We start from the raw sequence: 15968 nt of genomic DNA on the forward strand, positions 1-15968 counted from the left end.
AATGACCTTTACAGCCATTCTGGGCTGTAAAGCCATATATGAGCTGCTGCCCACTTCTACCCAGTGGTCTCTTTGGCTTGTGTCTGGTTTAGCACTGGTGCCTTGTTTTAACTTGAATGCCGGCGCTAATTTACACCTACCACAATGCTTATCTATAGATACTGTGCAAAGAGTTGCTCCAGGAAACCTTACTTGGGGCACAAAGCTGGACTGCGAGCTGCTGTCCAGGTGAACCTCCAATCTGGGATCAGCGCAGAGCCTTACGAGATGGTCGTGGACCCTAAGGAAACCAGCAGAGCTCCTGCCGTAGACCCATTCGGGACAAGGTCAGCGACCAATTCAGGAAAATGCAGAGCAGAAATAGGCTGGGCTGAATCACCACAGTTTACACAATTTTTCACTTGTTGGGGCTTCCGTTTGGTTAGTAGCTTTTAACATGAAAGCCAAGGAGAATTTCTGCAGGAACTACTTCTTTCCTTAGGAGGGTACTGAGAGGGTGAATAACAAAGGCCACAAATAGCAGAGATACGGGAGCAGCACGGAGAAGACTCAGAGCAGATTAGTGTTACGGCGTGTAGGCAGAGCGTTTTATGTTATTACTACAAGGAGAATTATCTAATTTAGCTTTGGATCATTGCCCCGAGCATTCTGCTTTCAACACAAAGACATTTCCAAATGCTGTTGTATCATGACAATAAGCTAAGGGAAAATGTAACTGCAGGTTGAATGAATACTGCTCCGCACCAAATTCAGCCTCTGTGCAGACACAGATTTTGCATGTGGCCAAACAGGGGCAGAAAAGGGCTCACTGACAAAAACCAGTGTCTGCTTTCTTACTGTGTAAGTGAGCCTGGATTCCCCCAGCAAACAGCTTAACCTGTCCCTTGGCACTGGCTGTTGTCTGTCAGAAAGCTGGGCTGTGCCCAGACTGTTGCTCCTGAAGTGTTGCTGATACTGTCCCTACTGTCACATTATACATCTTATTAGCCCTTTTTTTCCCCCCAGTTGCAGAGGTCAGGAACATAAAATTTCTGTATTGCAGAAATAATTAACTACTGGCAGCAGGAGTGGCTGAAACAGCAGAAAAGCACTGGTCCCATCTGTCCACCTCTTATTTGTGTAAGGTGTCCAGTGATATCCATTCAGGGGTCAGGGAGAGCCACTCATCCTCTAATTTGGATCTCAAATTTCAGGTATCCATGTTTTGCCCGTTGTATCTTTTAGGCCTGACTTCAAGAGGTGTGCAGCACTCCTTGCTGTGCATGCTCAGGCATGCGTGAGACACTCGAGGCCTGAATTTTGTGCTACGTAATGACTTACCTATCCTATAGACATGGGCCTTGGTATTTCAGCAGGCTTACAGCCTTTTACTGTATTGCTTTAATATCATAGGACATCTCCTCCTAGGTCTGAAGCCTGCTGATCTGAGGTGACACTGTCTGGATTTTGGGGGCTGTTTCCAGCAGAAATGCATGGAGAAAGTCCAGAGCAGTTATGGAGGCATGAACCGACCCTGTTCTTATATCCCCACCCCTATATCCCTATAAAAGGATCCACCAGGCCATATTCAGCCCTAAAGCCAGTTAAGTGTCATAGGCTGTGGGGGTTCAGAGCTGAGGGAGGTGGCGGGATAAACAGCACAAGGTCAGGGACTAAAGCCAGGATACTCTTGGGAAGAGCTAATAATTCAATTAAGCTGCTTCTGAGTCATCCCTGAAGAACTTCAGGCAAAAAGACTGCAGAAATAGGCAAAAGCAGCTTTTTTTATTCATGACGAGGTATCTCCAAGACAGCCTTATATGAGACAGTGCTTTTCCTGCCTATAGCCCTGTTGATGGCTTGTTCTTAGCCCTCAACCTTGCTGGGGTTTTCGCCCAGCAAGGCAATCCCGCTTCGGCTCAAGGTCCTGCCTCGCTTCGCCATGGCCCCGCGGGTGCAGCATCCCGGGCCAGGAGCACCGCGGGCACCGGGAAGGCAACAACCGGCTATCAGCTGGAGGGAGCCGCGTGCTGGGCTCCTCCTCTGAGCTGCCCTCTATCACCGGCCGGCAGCTCCGGGCCACCCACCCCCTCCCAGCCCCGCGCCAGATAGACCCCTCGCCACCCTCGCTGCAACCAGAGATAACAGCCAGCGCCTGGCCGCCATCGAGACGCCACAGCCTGCTTCCCACCCCTCTGGATTTAGCAGAAATGGGCTGCAATGTCAGCGCTGACACACCGCTCGGGTTGGGCTCTGCTGTGCTGCACGCGCCCAGGCATCACGTATGTGCATCCATCCACCTGCTTTCACCCTTAGCTAGAGCCACACCACTGGGCAGCCATGGTATCTATCGGGGAAATGCAGTTTACCTATCACTATCTTTTTTATTTAGACAGGTTAGAGGTGTTACTGGACAGGCTTTCCAGGATCTTTTGCATCACAGCCCAGAGGCAGCTTTATACCAGTACAAAGTGAGTACAAAGCATGTCTGATCAGGAGAACAGGAGCTGACTCAGTTACCCTAGAGCTCCTTTCTGCTCCTCTAGTAGTGTGGGCATCCTTAAATATATGTCCTTGGGGGCCCTTCTGCACTGCCAGAGCAAGAGGTGACCACAGAAGAGAGAAAGGGTTGGAAAATTAGACCCACAAAAAAGATTCCTTCTGGGGTCTTCTGCCCATGCAGATAAAATAAATGATTTTTATACCACAGAATAATACAGTGCCATGAGTTCTGGACTGAAGGTTAGTGTCCTGGTTTGGAAACTGGACACAGTCCTGTTTGTGGTATTTTATCCCTGTGCTTAGATACTAAAAGCCTTCAGTGCAACCACACTCCTGTTTCTGGCTGGCCACCCAGCTGAACGATGGTTAATCCAGAAGCCTTGTTCCTTAGTGGTCTGCAATATATCCCCTCTGTTCAGCCAGGCACAGACAGCGTGTGGAGCTAGAAGGCCACCTTGGTGCCTTGGCCCTTGTGTTTCATCCAGCCGTCGGCAGGTCAACAGGGAATTCCTGCTGTGCTCGGCTTTTTTGCAAAGGAGGAGGATGCAGGGGCTGAAACTTGCAGGCATAAGTTCAGAAGAGCAGAAAGGGTGCTGGTAGCTCAGGGTCAGCCCGTGGAGCAGAGGGGTCTGAGCTTGCACGCCTGTGGCACAGGCCGGGAGGAGGAACGCTGCTCACCAAGCACCTTCCCGGCCTTAGACGGGAGCCACGAAACCTCCTGGTTTAAAATTTGCCAAGCGCTTGCCGTGCTCCAAAGGCAAACATGGGTCCCAGTCTCAAGAGCGGGCCATGCGATGACACAGCTGTGTCCTCCTTTGCGCTGCTGCTCATGGCGTTTGGCTGTGCGTCCCCCACCTGCCTTTGCCCGTGTCCCACGTACGTGCCCTGGAGAGCTGTCTTGCTGGTACGGCTGCTCTCCTCTCCTCCTCCACATTTCTCCTCACCTAGATCACTGAGGGATCCAGGGCCTCCTTGAACAAACTGGGATGGCCTTGCTGCAGGAAGGGCAGAGGAACCAGCAGCTCCTGGAAGATACCTGGCTATAACCAAGCTGGGCAGCACCTTCCAGTCCACCCCCGGAGCCAGGAGGGGCAGAGATACATGTGCAGGGCCTGCAAGGGGCACTGCTGAGCGCAAGCAGAGACTTGCTTCCTCCTGTGTGTGGCACAGGCCCAGCTGGGCCAAAAATGCATTTTCTGTATGGTCCCCTGATGCCTTTGAAGCAGTTAACGCTGGCGTCTCCCAGGGCAGGTGGTGGACTGGTTGTCCTCATCTGGTCCTACCTGCGAACCACCTTCCCTCCTCCCACAGGAGGTCCTCACAGACCTGCTTCTGTGTTGGTACGCAGTTTTTGGAAGGGAGAAACGGGGAGCTGATTCCAGCCCCGGAGCAGCTGTTTATTCAAGTGGTACCAGTGGATCTGATGGGACAGCACCTGGGACAACCCTCTGCCTCCGCAGCCTGCTGAGCAGCCGCCTGAGAGCCGCCTGCAAAGCCCAGCTCTCCCGGCAGCCCCCAGGTCTCGTGGGGCAGAGCAGCCCGGCTGACCTGCCCGATGCTCAGATGCACTGTGTTTTGGTGGGGGGGGGGGGGTCCCGGTGCATCCTCCCTGCATCCGCAGAGGTCCTGGGGCTTGGATGCTCATCCCAGCGTTGCTGAGGTCCCAAGACTTGGGCAAAGCAGGGCCTGAAGCTCATGACTGATTATGCCCAGCTCCCCACAGCATCCAGCAGATCCCCTTCCTCCAGCATCAGAAATGACCCACGGACCCTGCCGCTCTCCAGAGGCCACTTTATTCTGGGACCTGAGATGTCAGGCAGAAAAGCGACCTCAAAATCAGCATCGCTTGCCTGCCACAGTCGGACGGGTCTCATGAATATGCCTGGGGCTGAGCCTGCTTTCTGCAGCAGGATACTTCAGCTATCCCTGCCACGCCGCTGTGGCAGGTCCCCAACCGTAAATCGAGCGTGTCATGAGTCTGCAGCCATGCCGGTCTCTGCTGAGTCACGCCAGCCGCTCCCAGGGCCGGGCGGCCGGCAAGCCGTGATAATCTGCACGGCGCAAACAGGCGCCCGGCTGGCAGCGATAAGGGCGGCGCTCGGACCGGAGCAATTTCTGCTGTGTCAGACTTCTGACGCGGCAGAAAATAATTCTGCTGAGGCAGCGTGGTGACCAGCTGAAAAATACCTAGTGTTTTTTTTTTTTTTTTCCCCTGCTTCCCCCCCGCCCCGGCAGGCGTGCAGAGCTCCTCGGCGATGCGGCCCAAGCAGGAGACTGCCCCGCGGTCGGTGTTCAACTGCGGGAAACTGAGGCCCCAGCAAGGGCGGCTGCTCACGCCAAGCGTCACCAAACGCTCAGGGCAGGTTGCAGAAAGGGAGTCCAGGCTGTCTGACTTTCTAGTCCCAGGCCCTTCTCCCACACCAGGGATCCAGCAAGATGTAATAGTCCTCCTTAAACAGGCTTTCGTTCACGTGGAGGCTGGGAACTGATTTCAGGCCTGTTTCATGTCAGCGTAATGCTCTTTCGACCACACTAAACATGCTGTTTAGGTCTCTGCAGGCAGAGTCTGCTGTGCTCTTTGCAAGCTCTGCGCCTTTGCATTTGTCTTAAAGCTGGCCTCTTTCCCTGGGATTTAGGAACTTTTGGGGTGAGTATAGCTTAGGCTTATTTGCAGAGGGAGAACATTTACATTCAAAAGCATTAAACTGTCCAGCCTGAGCCCCCATATATTGCAAAGCACAGAAATCACCAGGGAGCTCCTGCCATGCCAGTAACTGGTGTTTTACAGCCAGGATTTTAAGGCACTATCCCTGCCTTGGGAACGGTCTTCGAAAATGCATGTTATCATCCCCATTTGAATTTGTTTAGCTGCAGGCTGAGCTCTGGGAAAGTCTCTCCTCCCCACGAAATCCTCGCGGCTGTCGGCAATGGCCGGAGCCGCGCTGGGCTGCTGGGGCCACGTCGCAGTCCGCGATGCCTGGGAGCGGAGCCGGCCCTCCGCATCTGCGTTCATCGTGCTGGTGGCACCTTGCAGCCCTGGGCCAGGAACGCTGCGGCCTCCGCCAGCGTCGCTCCGGGGGTCACTGCAGGGAGCCGTGCTGGGGGGGAGCCTGGCCCCGTGCTCGGGGTAGCCTGGCCCCGTGCTTGGGGCTAATCCCCTGTGCTGGTTCATGCATGCAGCATTTTGAAGCGACCCCTGTTTTTACAGGCAGTGAAAAAGAGAGGTGGGGGAGGAAAAAAAAGAAAAGCCTGGCCAAGGCTGCAAGAATCCCCGGGGGCAGGCCCGGCTTGTTCCTTTTATGATCCATTTTCCTTACATCCATCCGCCTGTAAAGCTGTTAGATGTGTATGTGGCATTACATTTGCATTTGCAGCTACTCCAGCCAGGTCTGTGTTTGCATTTGCAGCTACTCCAGCCAGGTCTGTGTTTGCATTTGCATTTACTCCAGCCAGGTCTGCATTTGCATTTGCAGCTACTCCAGCCAGGTACAGCAGCAGTTCCAGAAGCCCAGCACCCAGTGCACGCCTGGACATGGCTGCTGGGTTTCTCCAGAGAAGCTGCAGCAATTTCGGCATGCTGCAAACCCTCCCTCAGGGGCCCTGGCAGCTTCCTCGCAGCTCTGCTGGCACAGTGGGGCTCACTCTAGTGTCAGCGAAAACCCCGACGGCAGCCGAGGCTGAAGGCAATGAGCAAAGTGCCCCGCTACAGTGGGTCATCTCTGCGGCCGGTGGGTTACGCAGCCTCGTCACCGGTGGGACGGGGAGAGAGGGGAAACTGAGGCACTGCACCAGGGCACCTGTCTGTGCTGCCTGTCCGTGAGCACAGAGCGGGGGGATGCGAAGATGCGCTGGGGAGCCTGGGATTTGCAGAGGAGATACTGGGATTCAGATGCCCAAATCCCTTCCTCAGCTCCAGTGCCGGCATCCCAGCCTGGGGCTGAGTTTGGTGCCGATCACTGTTTAATTAGAGGTTGCTTCGATGCAGAAGTACCACCCAGGTTTGGCTGCCCATGGGTTCAAGGGAGAAATGAGCCACCCCACGCCTCCTCCAAGGCTTGAGCTACCCTGCTCATTTCTAATTAATGGCAATGCCAGCAGCACACTGGCTCCCCAGCACTCTGCAGTCTTGCTTGCACATGCGCACGGTGCATGAAAACGCCCCGTGCTTGCCGCCCCAAGCTGCCTGCGGCGGGGTCCCCAGCCCCAGGGCCGGGTCAGTCGTGCTAAAAAAGCCCCATCAGAAACCGTCCTCTGAGCTGGGGTTTGTCGTGCCAGCAGCAGCGTGTCGTGATGGAGGCTCTCGCTTTGGGCACATTGCAAAGGGCTTGCTGCTCTTTCCCCGCAGACTGTCCGGACTGGAAGTGAAGTTTGCTCCTGGGCTGGCCTTAGCGATAAAAAACGAGACTTGGACTTCAGCATGACGCAGGTGTTGCAGGGCCCTTGGCTGAGCGTTGATGCCTTGTCCTGCTCTGCTGCCGGCGCAGCACTGAGCTGCCCTGCTCTAACGAAACCCGCTCTCCCCATACGCGGTTTAATAAATCTCTGCTAGCAAAACCCAGCTCTGCCTCCCAGCAGCTGCTTCCCAGGAGGGACCCCCCCCCCCCCACACCTCGTATCCATCGGGAACAAGGCATTCAGCCACTACACGTTCTGGCTTTTTGGGGAGACAGGCTGGGACCAGCTCCCTTTCCACACCGCTTTGGTTGTGAGGAGATGAGCAAGGACATACTTGTCTTTGCAGGAGAATTTCCTAGTTTCTCCTTTTTTCTCCTCTGTCCATGTTTCTTCCTTTGCTCTGACCCTGCAACAGCACCACGTGACTTTCGCATTCACCTCTTCTTGATGGGAATTAGCCATAGGCACAAGCATTTGGGGAGCTGATGCTTTATTATTGCATGGCCGGGTGCAGCGAGAGCAGATGCCTTTGGAGCTGGTCTTGGCTGGGCAGGCTCCTACGTCCCCTCCGGGTGCCTGGGCTGACAACCAGGCACGGGGAGCAAGGTCCGAGCGCTGGGGCAAGATCTGCCCCATGCAGAAAGTTGCCACCTAAGTTATCAGTGCTGCAGCGAGCCGGCACTGCCTGCCTCGACGGGCTCTGCTTTTGCTCGCCGAGAGCAGAGGGATCGGGCCGCACGCTGCTCCCCTTTCTCCCACTGTGCATGAAGAGTGACCGCACTGGGAGTCGGTGCTTCCGTGCAAAGGATTCGTGCCTGAGCTAACCGCGAGCAAAATTCCCTCTTGGCAGCCCGTATTAATTGCACTTCTTCCATGCAGATGTGTGGAATTCACACCCATGTATCCAGGATGGGATAGTGCAGTTTGCTGGGAAAACAAGGCACCCGCCACCACTCCTGGGCCACGGGTGGGAAATGCCATCGCCGGCAGGACCCAGAGACATGGGTGTCGCGGTGTCTGCAGCACGGCCAGGATCGCGGGGGGCTCAGCGCCCACGTTCAGCGGCAGAGCTGCTCTGGCTCCCGGCCCCGGCTCCGTCTGTCCCCCTGCAGCCAGCAGTGAGGATTGCAAAGGCTGCTGCAATAAACCTCCATCAAGATCACTGCACAGGAGCAAACAGTTCAGGTCTTCAAGTTAACATTTCCCTAATGAGATTCCTGCTTGCGATAAAAATACGTTAGCTATATCCCTGTGCACCGTATTTCTTCATTACTGTTTCGCAGGTGGGGGAAGACAGGCCCCGAGGAATACAATAATAAATATAACTTTAGATACTGAAATCTGACCACCTCCATCCACTCTAAGACTCTTGAGCTAGAATATTTAGTACTATATATTCCACTTCTCCCCCTCACCAACAATGCCCATTAATGCATTTTGTTCTCGTCATTACCCTTAGTGATATGAAATCCGCCCGAGGCATTTGTTTTATTATTATGATGTTTTCAAAATGCTTCATCCATCAGTGCACAAAGCTCTGCAGTAAAATCTATTCCAAGATTTAGCAAGACCCCATGAATCTTTTGCCTCTCACAAAAACCTTTTTGAGGGCTTAGAGGAGATTTAAATCATACCTAGACATGTTGCTGACCTGCTGAATTGAAGTATGAATGCAGCATTGCAAGAGTTTCTGCAGTCAAATGATAAGGGTGTAGCAACAGGTTTGTGGGGGGAAAATCCAGAAATTGCTGGGGGGGTTGGAGATGGATGGCCCAGAGCATGTCTTCTGGTTCAGCAAAATTAGCAATGTCACCCAGACAACGTGCTTGAGCCCCAGCCCCAGGGTCTGTCCTACTGTATACTGTCTTTTCCAGTACATGAACTAGGAGCCCTCTGAAGAACCACCTGGTGTGTTCAGAACAAGCATGCGCTGGTGGCTTTTCACACATGTCCTTAAGCTATAGGGCTTCTTGCCATTGCATTTTACAGCTGCCAAAGTTCACATTCAAATGAATTTTTAATAAATCAGTTCTGGCTCAGGAATACGCTAGACCACAAACTGCTGGAGGCTGAGAAAGTGCTTGGGGAAATATTAAGCACATTCGCCCTCTTCTTACATTCTGGTCTTGGCAGCTACTTAAGGCCGGTTTGGGGGATGCCGTGCAAGGCCAGATACCTCTGGCTTGCTCCAGGACAGATGCTCTTCGGCACAGTAGACCAAGGTGGAGGAGGCAGAGGCAGCAGAGACACAAGGCCTCTTTCAAACAGCTTGCAAAGCTTCTGCCCTGCATTGTGCTCCATGCCTCGCACTCTGTGCTGACTTAAATGATGGTGAACAGCATCTTTTCCTGGCCAGGGTCCTGAACCCAAGGGATTAGACTGGGAAGAGGGTTTTGTTCCACTTGCACAGAATTAAAGTGAGGCTGGAAACATCCTTCAGGATTCATCTATCCATCACCCTGCCACGAAGCGGGAGCTCCTCTACCTAAACTATGTCTGGCAGAAAAACAGGCCCAAATCTCCAGGGAGGAGGAGGCCAGGAGAAAGGCATCTCTGGAGCTGGGATCCAAGGCATATCCCCTCCCATCATCAGCAGGGACTGATGGTGCCGTGCAGACTGCAGACAGTGATGCCAGAGCTAAACATCCTTCAGCTGCGCTGTATGCCAGGGTGGACCTGGTGCTTTAGGGGTTAATGCTTCTGCTCTGAGCTCTGAGAAGCAGCAAGCCTGCATGCTCCCAAGCCAGAGCTCCCCACAGAGGGGATTGCTTGAGGTGTTTTATAAATCCTCCCCTGCTACGAGCCCTAACGCTCGGGAACAGGCTGCTCTGTCGGCAGAGGCTCTGGGAGGGAGGCTTAGGCTGGTCTCGAGTGAACCAGGTGAGTGGGCTCTTCGCGCTGCCGTTAAAGGTTGCACTGTGCCGCAGCAGCTCCCCTGGACCGAAGGGCTGAACCTCCCCAGGGTCCCAGCTCTGTGCAGATACGGACAGGTTTTCTGATGCTTGCATCCGCAGACACCCCATCACCCTGCTATGGACCAGCTTCAGCAGCCTGAGATGTGCTCTGCTCCAGTGAACCGGGCTCTGCCCCTTTCCAGAGTGCTAGCGCTGAGATGGGAGAGCTCGCAAAGACCCCAAACTCTCACGTTTCACTGCCTGTGAAAGGGACTCGGCAGTCCTGCATCTGTTCAGAAAATCGCTTTTTGCAGCAGAGCAGGGTGCAGTCCCTCTTCCGCTCACAGCTTCATGAGGACACTTGGTCTCAGTGAAATGCTGGGGTGAATTTGCTTGAATTTGTCATTTTCTGGATCCCATCAAATTTTAAGATTATAATGAGTCATCATTTAGACAAGCAGCCTTCGGAATTCACCCCTACTCTTTCCCTTGAGACATTTGTGTCTGAAGATAACTTTCTTTAACTGTTCCTCCTTCCCCTCCACGTAATGTGGGGCATGCTCTTTAATAAACATCTGTTAAGGACTAGAGACAACTCACACACACTAAAGTCTCCAGTTTCATGCAAGCAGGAATCAATCCACAGAACTTATTCTGTCAGTGCACTTACCCTGCTGCAGTGGGTCATAAATCTGGAAATTAAGAAAGCAAAGGGCAAAGAGACATGCTGTGGAATAGACACTTTATGGATCTCAGCACAGAATGGTAATATTTCTGCAATTAGCTGAACAGTTAGATAGATTGAAGCATTTTTAATTGCAATGCTTTTTGCATTTATTTAAGTTATTTTAAATACTTTTCTGTACTTGCATGTGGATACTCCAGATAAGGTGCCATAAACCTCCATAATAGATCTGCCCAGAAACCTTACCTGTCAGACCCAGGCATTTCTAGTTTCCTAAAAACCCGCTTATCCACTCTTTCATTCCCACAGCCTTCCGCTGTATTTCTTTCCACGGGACATCGTTATCAGCAGAGCAGGGGGGGAGCTCTCTGGAACGTGTTGTCCACCAGGACTGCCAGGTCCTTCTCCACAGAGCTGGGGATGGTGTGAAAAGCCTTACTAGAGCTGAGATAAACAACATCCACTGCTCTCCCCTCATCCACCAAGCCAGTCATCTCATCGCAGAAGGCCCTCAGGTTGAGTAAGCCTGATATCCCCTCTGTAAATCCATGCTGACTACTCCCAGTTGCCTTCTTGTCCTTCATGTGTCTGCATACAGTATCCAGGATTAGTTGCTCCATCACCTTCCCAGGGACTGAGGTGAGGCTGGCCAGCCTGTAGATTCCGGGATCCTCTTTGTGGCCCTTCTTAAAGATAGAAATGACATTTGCTTTCTTCCAATCCTCGAGAGCCTTCCCTGATTGCCACAGTCTTTCAAGGATGATCAGCCTTGTCTCTGTGATCCTGATGAGGTTGTATCCCCGTAATTGCACACAGACTCCTAATTCATCTTGGTTTTTTCCCCATGCGGCATTCGTTAGTTTACAGGCACTTCAGAGAGGCACCCAGTTGTGCTGATTTCCCAGAAAGGGTAGGAGAGAGTTCCCCAAAATGCTGTCCCATAGGCACTTCCGTATTTATGTGTATACCTTTGGAGTGACCCCATGTCAGCCCTGTTTTGTTGATCACAAGGTCACTTCTGTTCACATCACTGCAGAGCCTTCTCATGCCACCCCTGTCCAAAACTTCCTTGCTTGATTGCTGGTCATTCTCTCCTGTCTGTGCATGGTTTCAGTGCTGGTGCATGTGCGTAGCGGAGGAGGCAGGTATGCTCAGATGTTCCAGTGTAGCTCCTGGTAAGTTCTGCTGTGACACAGCATGGGTCATGGTGATGTCTCTAATCCAAGACTTTAGACTGGAGGACTGCCAGACTATCCCTACTTCTTACTGCCTCTCTGTGGTTTGTGACCCTGCTGGCTTTCTTTCCAGGGCAGATATTCAGTGATGAGATGGAGCATGCTTGTTTCAACCTACTCGGGACCAACAGCAGTCAGACCAGGACTCCATCATTCCTTTTGGGTGGCTTTGCAGCACGGGAAAGTAATCAGATGTGGTCTGCTATACCTCTTTGCTCTACGTATCTCCTGGCACTGCTGGGGAACTGCACTATCCTTTCCATCATTAAGGTAGATCAGGGTCTCCATGCACCCATGTATCTACTCCTTGCTATGCTGGCTGTGGCTGACTTGGGCTTGTACACATCCACGCTCCCAAGCATGCTGATGACGATGTGGCTGGAGGCCAGAGAGGTCAGTTTTGGCATCTGCCTTGCCCAGATGTTCTTCATTCACACCTTCACAGATATTGAATCTGCCGTCATTCTGGCTATGGCCTTTGATCGCTATGTGGCCATCTGCCACCCCCTACGATATTCCTGCATCCTCACTAACTCAGTGACCATCAAGATATGTGTGGCAATCATTACGAGGACGATCCTTGTCCAGTTTCCACTCCCAGTCCTGCTGACCCAGCTCTGTTTCACCAGGGCCAGCAAGCTCTCCCATCCCTACTGTTTGCACCCAGACATCATCAAACACACAAACTCGGACACGAGGATCAACAGTGCCTATGGGGTTTTTGTGCTACTCTCCACACTGGGTTTAGACTTGCTTTTTGTCCTCCTGTCTTATGTTCTGATCCTTAAGACCATCCTGAACATTGCAACTTGGAGGGAGCGTCTCAAAGCCCTCAACACCTGCATCTCCCACATCTGTGCTGTACTGTTATTCTTTATCCCCATGATCTGCCTGTCCATGCTACACCGGTTTGGGAAACACGTGTCCCCCGAGGTCTACACTTTCATAGCCAACCTCCATTTCCTTGCACCACCCATCCTGAATCCCATTGTTTACAGTGTGAAAACCAAAGTGATCCGGAGACGGATACTGAGGATGTTCTGTCAAAGAGGGGTCCACAGCTCTGGGGCTGCCATTTGCTAGTAAAGCCAACATGATGGTCAGGGCTAACAGTCTTATGCAAGGTTAAGCCCCTGAGAAGACCAGCCAGGAGGGGGGAACATATCAAGCACTTTCGTCAGTGTAAGGACATGTGGAAAGTAGAGATATATGTAAGGCAAAAGATAAGCAGAAGGTAAAGGACATGTAGCTACCTGCAACATAAGAACTCATGCTTTGTAAGGATGTCTGGTTGCCAGCTCTTCAGCATATAAACAGAGATAAGAGAGAGGAAAAGTAACAAAGCACACCTAGACACGCAGACCCTAAAATAAGGAGGTAACAGAGATGATACCAAAGCCCACAACTATCAGGTCACTGATTGAGGGGCCACTGAAGGAACCAGGAGGAACAAGGTTCAGCCAGATCTCTGCAACTGCCAAGAAGGGGGGGAAGAAGATTATCATGGGTCACATGGGAAAGGGCAAACTAATTATGGGATATTTGAAGGTGCTTGTGGGATTGCCTAAAACTTTATGTGGGAAGCTTTCAGGGGCTGCAGGAATGTGTGAAATGTATTATGCGATGTTTAGGAGAAGGACCAAAAGCAGGCAAAAGGAGGGATTAAGATGAACTGGGGAGGAACCAGCATGGGAAAATGGAGGGGCAGGGGGTGAAAGGGGCCAAGCAAGTGTAAATAAGTTGCTGGTCAGCGTGCTTGTCTGGCCATGCCTGTGCTTGATCAGGCTGTCCTGGCTTCCCATTAAACTCCATTTCTAGCTATTTTCTGAGTGACCTTGCTCTCTAATCTCTGTGCGTGGGGATATGTGTGAGATTTCCTGGCAAACTCCAAGCTGGACTAATTGGTGAGCAGGAGGAGACCAGAATCTGGAAAGACCCAAGAATGGAGCTGGAGACTGGGTAACTGGAGCTGGGATCTGGGCACAGAGTCTGCACAGACCTATGGTCTGGTCCAGGGTTGGACAGGCCCACGGACACGAGAGTGGCTGCAAACCCAGAGAGTGAGGGTTTGTGTCCTCTCCTGAACAGCTGGAGCAGAGGGACAGGACTGGGCTGCGTAGTTGGTGCCTATGGGGGTGCTGCTGGTGTTTATGCGGTGCCAGGGAAGGCATGGCTCTACGCAATGATCCCTTCAGCCGGCCATGTGTGCAATGAGTGTGTGCGTCTGTGTGGGTGTGCCCAGTGCGAATGCATGCTCAGCCTTGCTGCTGACTGGACCCATGCACTCCAATAGCAGAAAACAGACTGAAAAGGAAAAATTCCTGAGTCTTAAAGTGCCCTGCGTTTGCCTTCCTTTAATTGTCAGCAAGTACCACCTGCAGGTGAACTTTCAATCTTGCAAAACTAGAGGGATGCTGCATGCTTACACATAAATACCATGCTTTAAAATCCCTGTCCATGATGCAGCTAGCTCTGCAGTGTGGCTGCTCAGCACCAGCAGTACCGGGCTACAAGGTCTGCAATCCTCCGGACTGAGCTGGGCCCCGCGTGGCCCGTGGGGCAGATCTCCCGGCCCCAGGGCAGGCCAGGCTGGTCACCGACTATTTCCTGGCTCCACCTGGAAGGGCATTTTAAACAGTTTACAGGATAAAGAACTGTTTTCAGCCAGTGTTTCTCACGGATCATGCACACAGTACTGTGGCAGGTAAATTCAGACTGTTCTCGGGAGACACTGTCACTGGGAAGTGATAAATACTTAAAACATGGTCTAGTGGATTCTTCCAGCTTTTCCAGGCTCAGATCCCTTGGCACACATCCATATAACCCATGAAGACAGACCTATGTGTAATGAAAGGACAAAGGTAAAGACCTGAGAGAGAAGCAATTTGGCAACTTCCAGTATCAAAAGTTTGGTTTATCGTGGTGAGAGCTTTGACCAGACGACATTTGCCCTGTGAACAAAGGCTTCTGCAGGCTCAAAAAGCAACAGGACAAATTCACAGGAGAAAAATCCTTTGATACCAGCATAGCGTCTCTGGCTGAGGAGGCCCCGTGCTCTTGCTCCCAGCATGAGCACAGAGGAGGAGCACCTCTGCTTGCTTGCCTTGCTCTTAACGTCTTCCCTAGGCGTCTGTTAGTGGTGGCTGTAGGGTCACACAGACCTTGGTCTAGCTCCTTGCAGCCGTTCTCACGTCTGCTGCCCTGGAGCGAGTTTCCTTGGCTGCGAGCCAGCCGTGGTCTTGTTAACAGCGTTTCTTGCAGCGTGGGGGATGCGCGAAGCCAGGACCCACCTCCCAGCACGGCTGGGAACCCGCAGCTCCCTGGCTGACCTCACGTCTGCCACCAGCGCTGCCCATGGAGCCTGGTGCCAGCTCACACTCCCATTTCCGCAGGGCAAAGTCTGGCGATTCGTGATGAATCGCCCCGTGGTCTCCGCGGTGGGGCCGTGTGCGGCTCGTTGCCTCCCTCTGCTGGGTGCAGCCCAGCAGGTTCCCAGTGGGAACCACTGACCCTGCAGCCTGTAGACTGGGTGGCTCTTTCTACAGCATCAAAGCCCTGTTCCCATCAGCTCGTGGTGGGGAGCAGAACTGCCTGTCGCGCACAGCTCGTCGCATAAGCAGGGGGTGGTGGGGTTATCGCCTCCGTTTCTACTCGTGGGGAAGGACACGGCAAGTCGATGCTGCCTCACAGCTTGCCCTATCGCGGTCTGCCCCATAGTTTCTGTGTCCCATGTCAGGACTTTCACTGAAAGGTTGATTCTCCTCTTATTTCTTTTCCCACTTTCCTGTTTTTTCTGGAGCAATGAGAAAGGCTAGAAATAAGGAGGGTCCTCTCCTGCGTGGCTTACAGAAGACATTTCATCGTCAGTTAAAGGACGCCTGTGCACAGAGACCTGCACACACACCTGTGACTACGGCTGCTGCTTTCAAACAGCAGCTGTGCCTTGGTTTTGAGACTTTGAGATTGAAAACACAAAAGCTGAGGAACTCCAAACCTGCACCCACTTCTCAGGCCCGAGCTGCGGGTTGCCACCAGTGCAGGACAGGAAAGAAGAGCCCCTGGAAGCTGCTGGGCAATGCAGACAACTCTGCCATGGCTGGGTCTGCTCTGGACTGGGCCCCTGAGGGCAGCAAGGGAGAGAGAAAGGAGATGAAATCAGCCCCTCACCCTGGCAGCCCGCGAGACCTGTGTACCACTGACTCGCCTGCAGGGAGGGATACCCGAGTGAGGAGTGGGCCGTGGAAAAGGACAGTTTTACCAAGGTGAGATTGATTTTCA

The 15968-nt window shown here is 52.7% G+C and overlaps 1 protein-coding gene and 1 long non-coding RNA gene across 4 annotated transcripts; both read left to right on the plus strand.

Moving 5' to 3' along the window:
* Positions 1 to 2109: 2109 nt before the first annotated feature.
* LOC135327211 (uncharacterized) lies at positions 2110 to 8592 on the plus strand. 3 transcript variants are annotated; one of them, XR_010387355.1, is made up of 3 exons: positions 2110 to 2261; positions 2372 to 2450; positions 7756 to 8592. It is a non-coding gene; the product is annotated as an uncharacterized LOC135327211 (long non-coding RNA). The 3 variants fall into 3 exon arrangements; XR_010387353.1 differs by lacking the exon at positions 7756 to 8592 and adding an exon at positions 3793 to 4684; XR_010387354.1 differs by lacking the exon at positions 7756 to 8592 and adding an exon at positions 3430 to 3776.
* Positions 8593 to 8653: 61 nt separating this feature from the next.
* Positions 8654 to 13371, plus strand: LOC112993747 (olfactory receptor 51L1-like). Its single transcript, XM_064505323.1, has one exon. The coding sequence runs from the start codon at positions 11784 to 11786 to the stop codon at positions 12771 to 12773; it is 990 nt and encodes a 329-aa protein (XP_064361393.1). The 5' UTR covers positions 8654 to 11783; the 3' UTR covers positions 12774 to 13371.
* The last annotated feature ends 2597 nt before the right edge of the window (positions 13372 to 15968 follow it).

Source organism: Dromaius novaehollandiae, chromosome 1 (assembly GCF_036370855.1).
Source record: "Dromaius novaehollandiae isolate bDroNov1 chromosome 1, bDroNov1.hap1, whole genome shotgun sequence".
Classification (NCBI taxonomy): Eukaryota; Metazoa; Chordata; class Aves; order Casuariiformes; family Dromaiidae; genus Dromaius; species Dromaius novaehollandiae.

Coding starts and splice junctions, on each gene's coding strand:
- LOC112993747 (XM_064505323.1), top strand. CDS start 11,784: ATGGAGCATGCTTGTTTCAACCTACTCGGGACCAACAGCAGTCAGACC.